Below are 8,220 nucleotides of genomic sequence, written 5' to 3' on the forward strand. Positions count from 1 at the left end.
TTTATAAAAGACTAGAGAAATGTACAAGGCATCTTTATTATGAAAATATATAGGTGGATGTACATAGGAATCTTCAAACCTTAATGCACATCTTCCATTTACAGACAAACTTAACCAAACTATAGAGGTGCACAACCTCTGCAAAATATTCATGTATCACCAGTTCTTCACAACATTAACTAGGGACATACAACACAATGTATGACTGCATAACAGACATATACTTAAGAGACTAATGCCTAAATAGTTGCAATTAGTCGATCAATAGTGTGCAGAAGCCATGGCAAATCCTACTTCAGAAAAAACATCGGATTCTATCCATTAGGAGTGGTGACGAAAGATGAGATGATGATTACATACGAGATATCTGAAGTGGGATGGTCAAGGAAGCCATCTCTCCCATCACCGGCTGAAACAAATCCAGCTCTCCATATCGCTCCAGCACACGCATCCTGCAATCTTCAGCTGCCATCATTCCGGTGGAGAAGGCACCATGGACAGATCCTGGATAGCTCATACTTGTTGCTTCCCCTGCGAAGAACAGGTTATCTACTGGGACTCGTAGCCTCTCGTACAGTTCATGTGGTTTCCCTACTTGATCATAGCTATATGATCCCAGTGAATTTATATCCGAGCCCCACCGAGATACAAGGTACTGAATCTGCATGGTAAAGACAAATTACAAATTAAAATACGTAGGCCATAAATTAACTAAATTAAAGCCTCTTAGCATACACAGTAAAGGATCAGCCCAACGAAACGTGAGTTCTAAAGGTAGGTAAGGTTTTCATAGCAAACAAATTATAGAACAGAACTTCATGTGTGCACTTTTTGTAGTATCAATATGAATATGATTCCGTAGAATGGTGGCCTGTGTAGATTATAGTGAACTGAGCAGAGTGAACTAGAGGCCTACAATATAAACTTGTCTAATCTTATGTTTGGACTGATAATTGAATTGAGTATTGAAACATTAATTTTTCTTGCACGATTAAAAAGCGAAATAAGTAAAAATAGAGTGGTTACCGGTGAGGAAGCATCAGGAAGGATCTTCTTGAGCTGTACAAAAGCAAAGTCAGCAGCTGCTTCATCAGACATTTTTTCAATGTCTTTGGCAAGCCGCCCAGAAGGCATGTAAACAAGGACAGGGTGACGTGCAGCCTTGTGGAGATTAAGGAAGTAGCTACATCCATAAGATGTATCTGCAACTACTCCTAAGAACTCTACATTAGGCCAAAATACATTCTCAAAATGTAGAATAATTTTGTTCTCAAGTCCAACCCCAAGTTCAGCGATGGCAGCTTCCTTCCAGTCTGGGAGCTTTGGTTCAAATGATATCCTCTTTGCTTTAAGTACACCAAGAGGGACAGCAACAATAGCCGCATCAGCAATAAATGTTTTACCACTTTCCACGGTCACTTTTACTCCATTATATCTCCGAACAACTTTTGTGACCCTGAAAAGAGGTTAGTTTAATTAAGCAACATAACAGGACATACAATATCAAAACAACAATTCAAATTTCAAACTATATCTACCTGTGTCCTAGACGAATATCAAGACCCTTGGCTAGGGTATTTATAACAGGCAAGTAGCCCCTGACCATAAGACCGTGACCACCAGGGAGAAGTACTTCCTGTCAAAAAATATTCAGAGGTATAAGATCAGAAAGCAAAATACACTCAAAGAAAAAATGCTTGTATTAATTAAAAAAATTCTTGCACTATGCTGTAATAAGGGTAAAACTAGGTCAACTTAGTTTTAATATGTAGTATTTTCTAATGCTCATGGCAGGTCTACGGAAAGGGAAGAACTGTTTTCACTAAACTGAAAACCCTACAGCCATAATACTGATTTCACAGTCATGCAACAAAATGACCTGTCATAAAAGGATTCTTTTACACCCCTCCCAGCTGGATTTGTTTGATTCTACATGATGAAATTTACCCAGGTTTCACTTACTCGTTTCTCGAGAGTTTTACATGCATAACAACACAATGGTCCAATTTTATCCCCTAACCTGGTCTCTCTATGTTTCAACGAGATGCATACTCCTATTTATAGATCAGTAAACACATTTACATGATTATCGGTCATAGAAAGGCTGCATGTTGAAGACTCATGCACCTGGCTATGAGACGACTTTACAAATTATATCTTTCACTACAGGAGCTACCTGTATGTAACATCAAAGAGAGTAAATCATTTAGTTTGTAAATTAAGGACTAGAAGGCGGGGCAGGGGGAACTTAACAGCTAACACAAGAGTAACATCTTCAAGTTGATTTCTTTAAATTACCTGGTCCCAACCATTCAGTGAAATTGTATCAGAATCAGCAGCAAACCAGCCCTCCATTCTGCATAAATACCACTGAAGTACCTTATGGGCAAGCCCCTCCAACCTGCAGTCAAGGGTGGAAATCATATTACTTTACTACCGCTTAAAGAAAACAATCACGGTCTCAGTGAAATTTAATTATATGCCAATAATAACCTTAATTCTGGATTCCTTTCAAAAACAATTGAAAGACCACGATGTATGGACATGTCTTCATTGAATTCACTTCTTACTTTATTCGTCTGCAATTAACCAAGGACAAAATTTCACAATGACAATAAGTAGAATCAAACATTAGAAGAGATGATTTGAAAAAAACTATTTTTACTGTGGAAATGCATAGCAGGTTAACCAAATAACCTTTTTTTATTACCAAACCAAAAATGGAGTGCAAAGGCATCACTATAAGGTAGAGGAATCCAACTATGTTGGCACCCCAAAACCTAACAATCATTTGTAGTAAACCAAATAACAAGACTAAAAAAGAAAATGACTTACCTCCAGTAAAATAGTTTCGAATACTTCACCAACTTTTGTTACCAATTCCTGGGGAACTTGATTCCCATCCATATCATAAAGTGCATAGCTGGAATAAGGTAATGAATTTCAATTTAAAAAGAACTAACATATACCTTCTACATTGTATAAAACTAGAAAAAGGAAGAAAAAATTTAAATTTTTAGTTGGTCGCAAAAAACAATTAAAACGGTTATCTATTCTGAAAGTGTCGCAGAATTTGCAATCTAATATATAACTTAAGTACATACCTTTCCAAATCATGGTCATATAGCACAGAATTATCCCCACTGGTACGGTAAAGGGGTAACCCCAGCCTCCCGATCACGGAAGCAAGTGGATTCTCCTTGCAAACTCCATGCAACCTTAAACAGTAAAAGAGTGTGCCTTTTAATAAGAAAAAAAATGGAGAAAAAAAATTGCACATTCTCATCAACATTCAAATACATCATCAGAACATAAAGAGAATAAGCTTTACCATGATGCTCCCAGGTCAACAGGAAAGCCAAACGAGTAATCAGTGTGAATTCGGCCACCAAGTCTTTCCCTAGACTCTAAGAGAACAACCTGACCAAAAAATTAAAAAACAAAGCACTATTTAGTCCTTTGACTCTGAAAATGCATATTAATTGACTACAGGTTACAAAAATGCTGCTCCAAGTTTCTAATTATATTTCCACTTCATCATTGAGGCAATCAGGTAAAAAGAAATATCCTTCAAAAAAAAAAAAAGGTAAAAACAAATAACTACTTTCAGCTTCCTCAAGAAAATAAAAGGAAAAGCAGTAGAAAACATATACCGAAGCACAATGCTTCCTCAAGGTAATAAACCACAGGCTACAAAAATATGTATATCCAGTTATTAAATAAGAAACGACTCAGTAGCACAATGCTGTGCATGATTCCTAAAAAGGAGGGAGATAGGGGGACGAAGCAGAAAAACAAAACAAAAAAAATAGCTTCTATTCATTTGTTAAGTGTGAAAGTTCAAGCTTCAAACAAGAAGCATCACAGTAACACAATATACCGAGGTAAATGTTTCTGTTAGTTACATTGTCGCTTCATGACTTGCATTTGGGGCAAGCACGTGAATTACTGTCGGGTTTATAAAAATAAGTACAAGGAAAATCAGAAAAATACGAAATAAAAAGGGAAATAGCCTAAATTTAATTATGGCATGTATTCTTGAATCCCTTTAAGAGCTATAGTTTCACTCGACTAAAGTGAAAAGTAACCCCAAATCTAAACTAGCAAGTATCACCCAGGGTCTCTTCCCGAAGTACAAATTTCAATGCAAACAACAGTAGATTGAGACAAAGCAGGGAAAAAAATCACAAACATTGATTTATCAAAAAAAATTGACTTGACTAGAATGCCACTCACATCAAATTCTTAGTAACTCTAAACCAGATTTCCACCATTTTACAAATATAATTAGATTTGTTTCATGGAAGACCTCGATTAGAAGATAGAGGGTAAAAATTCATACAGACAATCCCATTAACGGATAATTGCAATCATGTAAACATCCAAAAGCAGTTAATCATTGTTTTATAACAGTATCATGCTAACTTTCTATTTTAACAACGATTGTCGATTGTTTGAACTTAAATCAAAATATTGAGCTCAAATACCTGAAAGGAAGCATCTTGAAGTGCACGTGCAGCAGCAATCCCAGCCATGCCACCACCAATGACAATAACAGATGGTGACCTCTCCTGCACACTGCTAACATTGCCATAGCAAAGTGCTACAAACAGAACAAAGCATACAAGTAAATACCCAATTGATCAACCAGTCTCATTTTCAAATCACACACCCCACATTTCTCAAAGAGCATAAAATTATTGGGGAAATGTCTAATCAAAACAATTCAATATCGTTTAAACATCTTATTAATTATCAGCTATAAAATTATCGTTTTAACTAACAAACTTTTATCTACACTTTTCAGCAAAATGATTGTTTAAGACTAAAAGTTGTGTTCTTAACATGATTTCATCAAAAACCTGTTGTTTTTGAAAATTTAATTTAATTTAATTAGCACACACTTTTTGACTAAAAGCAACCTTTTCATTATTAGATAAACTTAAATTAATAAAAAAAAGTAGAATTGAACTAAAAATTCAAAGTAAAACAATTTAAACGTGTACGTTTTCACTTCTACCAAAAATTCTTGAAATTTACGTAAATCCTACCTAAATTCCTGAAATCCATATAAATTTCAACTAATAAATACCAAACAAACACATAATTTTCTTTTTAAACTGGAATCATAATAATTAAAAAAATTAAATTCAAAAATAAGTTAATGATTTTTTTTTTAGAACATTTACACAGTAACAGTCATTTTGATATCTGAATATACGTAAATAGTTTTCATTTTACATTTCGTTATTCAAAACTTATAATAATATCTCTGACATTAACATAGTCATTTTGAGGGGCAAATATAACAATATCAATGATATTAAAAAAATAGATAAATAAAATCGATTCAAAAGTCTACAACAACAACAACCAAACATTATCCCACCAAGTGGGGTCGGAATCGATTCAAAAGTCTAAAATTCTAAATAACTGGACACGTGTAAGTTGTACTATATTATTTTATTAAGCAAAAATAGTGATAGAGAGATGCAGAATTCGTGGTAAGTATTAAAATCCAAATAAACAATTCATGCACGTGTCACATGTAACTTAATATGGACTACAAATTTCTTTCAAATAAAAAAAATTAAATAACAGCAATATAATAATAATATAAAATAACATAAAACAAATGTAAATCAAACCAAGTAACAATATAAAATCAGTTACAGTCAAAAGAAATTAAAAAATTAAATCAGTTCTATACTAAAATCCAATAAAGTGGTTACAAAGTGTAAGTTTTACGTGGCAATAACTACATTTTTCATTTAATAATGGTGTAAAATTAATTCAATCCATCCCCTAAAAAAATACTAGGAATTCAAATAAAAAATGTATCTAATTTTTTTTTTTTGTCAAGTAGCATAGTGGCTAGAGCTCACACAATTTAATTGTGGAGAAACAATTTAATTGTGGAGAAGTGGGGTGTCCGGGTTCGAATCTCAGCCTCTCCACATAATATGCAATATCCCTAGCAACTGAGCCAAGCTCATGGGATAAAAATGTATCTAACTTAAACCTAACAATATATTATTAACAATAATAAATTAAAAAATAAAAAACCTGTAATTCATTTCATGCCATCGCCACACGTATTATTATAATTATTTATATTTTTTTTTAGGATATTTTATTTTATATAATTATATGTATTAAACACCGACAAGTAAAAATGAATTAATCAATTAATAAATGATGTAATAAATAAATAATGTATAATTTGTCAAAAAAAAAAATGTATAAATATATTAATGTCAATTAATTAATATTACGAAACTAATAAAGCAAACCTCTGGTTAATTTGGCGTTACTCTTATTTCCTGACTCCATATTGATTGAGGAGAAAAATGGATGAAAAAAACCAACAAACACGTAACAAAGTGATTGAAATTCAAATTTGTTGATAAATTCAGCTTCCCGAACCAGTTCATACAGCTCTATTTCTCTTCCAAAATCTTCAACCACTCTCTAATCGTAGTGGTTTTTCGAACTTCTGAATCGGATGCAGAATCGCGAATTTGTGAGATCGGAAGAGGATTTTGATGAGTTAGAAAAGTTTCCGAGAAAAAAGGGTAAAGAGAGGAAAATTCTAGAAGGATCAAGGAAGAGATTGCAGAGAGAGAGAGAGAGAGAGAGATACTGAGAAATGGTTTGAGTTTGTGATGTTGGATATGAGAGTTTGCGTCACATTTATAGAGTTGGTTTGTAACGAACCTGATTTCAACCAACCATTATCATCACGCTCTTTAGAGCGCGTGGAACGCGCTGTTTACTTTTTTTATATTTTGAAACGTGGACAAGGTGTTATTTAGTTCCTTGGATATTTTTTTTTCAAAAGTAGGACCTAAAAAAATAATTCTTTTTTTCAAAGAAGTGTTTTTTATTTTTATATGCTATATTGAAATTTTAAATATTTAACTATAAATATATCTTACTTTTCCTTAAAAACTATAAATAGAAATATGAATAAATAAATATATATCTTTTCCAAGTGCAAATAGGTAGAACTTATATTTAAGGCTTAATTAATGATTTGGTCCCTTAAGTTATTTGTTGGTTACGTTTTGGTCCCATAAGTTATTAACGTTATGTTTTGGTCCCTTAACTCATACTCTGTTAGCCAAATAAATTATTTCCGTCAACTTTTGTCATGAAATGTTAAAATTCATCACATTCATCATCAAACTCATAAAACTCACCATCTTCATCAACACCCTTCATGATCTTCATCAACAACCCAGAAAACTCATTATCTTCATCATCTCCTTCTGCTCTCAATGACCCCAAAATCCCCAAATTATTTTTTCATATTTAAACTAATTTCAATACCCATGAACTTATATCTTAATCTCTTCTTTCCAATCCCTATTATTATTAAAAAAAAAAAAAATCAATACCTTTCACAGAATCAAGTAATTTGTTATTCTCAATGTTTTGTTCTCTCTCGCTTTGAATCATCACCAACAAATTCCTCTCATAAAATTGTTCCAAATCCCTCTCATCAAAACTCAAAATTGTGCCATGCTCTTGCTGGAATCATTGATTTGAAGTCTTTTCTTTTTTGTAAATTTAATTTTGGGGTTTGGTAATTGAATTCTGGGTTTGTTACAAGTTTTGAAATTGATTATATTTTTTGAGATATTGGGTTTTGATTTACTAAAATATAAGAACCTGGGTTTGATAACTAGTAGCGGAGCTAGAAAAAATGTTAGGGTGGACCACTAAAATTAACTATTGAAAAATTGTTTAAAGTCTAGCAAATTAGACCTATAATTGAATTATTTAAATTTTTCGGGTGGGCCACTACACCAATTTGCGGGAATTTGGATCAATCGAAACCTAAAACCGACATAAAATTGTATAAAATCTAGCAAAATAGACCTATAATTGAATTATTTAAATTTTTGGGTGGGCCACTACACCACTTTGCTGGAATTTGGATCAACCAAAACATAAAACCGACATAAAATCTCGCAAAATAGACCTATAATCGTTGAATTTTTTATTTTTCCGGGTGGGCCGTGGCCCACCCCAGCCCATGAAGGGCTCTGCCACTGCTTCCATGAATACATGAGTAGCAAGGAAATTCATAGATCTGGTGATGTGCAAGCAGTTTTCCCATCTATTAAGCAGTCTCCAAGGAACAATGGATAAATTCTTAATAGCATTAATAACCAAAGTAGAATCACACTGTAACACCCCGTTTTCCCAACATAA

At 33.2% G+C, this 8,220-nt stretch overlaps 1 protein-coding gene across 1 annotated transcript; it reads right to left on the reverse strand.

Moving 5' to 3' along the window:
• Window positions 1-6,670, reverse strand: LOC25490550 (polyamine oxidase 2). The gene is made up of 10 exons (XM_013604151.3): window positions 6,294-6,670; window positions 4,488-4,603; window positions 3,332-3,420; window positions 3,105-3,218; window positions 2,836-2,923; window positions 2,494-2,579; window positions 2,299-2,401; window positions 1,539-1,636; window positions 1,027-1,456; window positions 1-661 (listed from the first exon to the last, which is right to left on the reverse strand). Exons 1-10 carry the CDS (start codon window positions 6,331-6,333, stop codon window positions 353-355), a joined length of 1,473 nt encoding a protein of 490 aa, XP_013459605.1. The 5' UTR covers window positions 6,334-6,670; the 3' UTR covers window positions 1-352.
• Window positions 6,671-8,220: the final 1,550 nt, after the last annotated feature.

The sequence above is a fragment of the Medicago truncatula genome, chromosome 3, assembly GCF_003473485.1.
Source record: "Medicago truncatula cultivar Jemalong A17 chromosome 3, MtrunA17r5.0-ANR, whole genome shotgun sequence".
Taxonomy (NCBI): Eukaryota; Viridiplantae; Streptophyta; class Magnoliopsida; order Fabales; family Fabaceae; genus Medicago; species Medicago truncatula.

Coding starts and splice junctions, on each gene's coding strand:
- LOC25490550 (XM_013604151.3), bottom strand. CDS start 6,333: ATGGAGTCAGGAAATAAGAGTAACGCCAAATTAACCAGAG. Junction 3,219..3,331: donor GTTGACCTGGGAGCATCATG/GTAAAGCTTATT, acceptor TTACTGTTTAAG/GTTGCATGGAGTTTGCAAGG. Junction 2,402..2,493: donor GAAAGGAATCCAGAATTAAG/GTTATTATTGGC, acceptor CCTTGACTGCAG/GTTGGAGGGGCTTGCCCATA.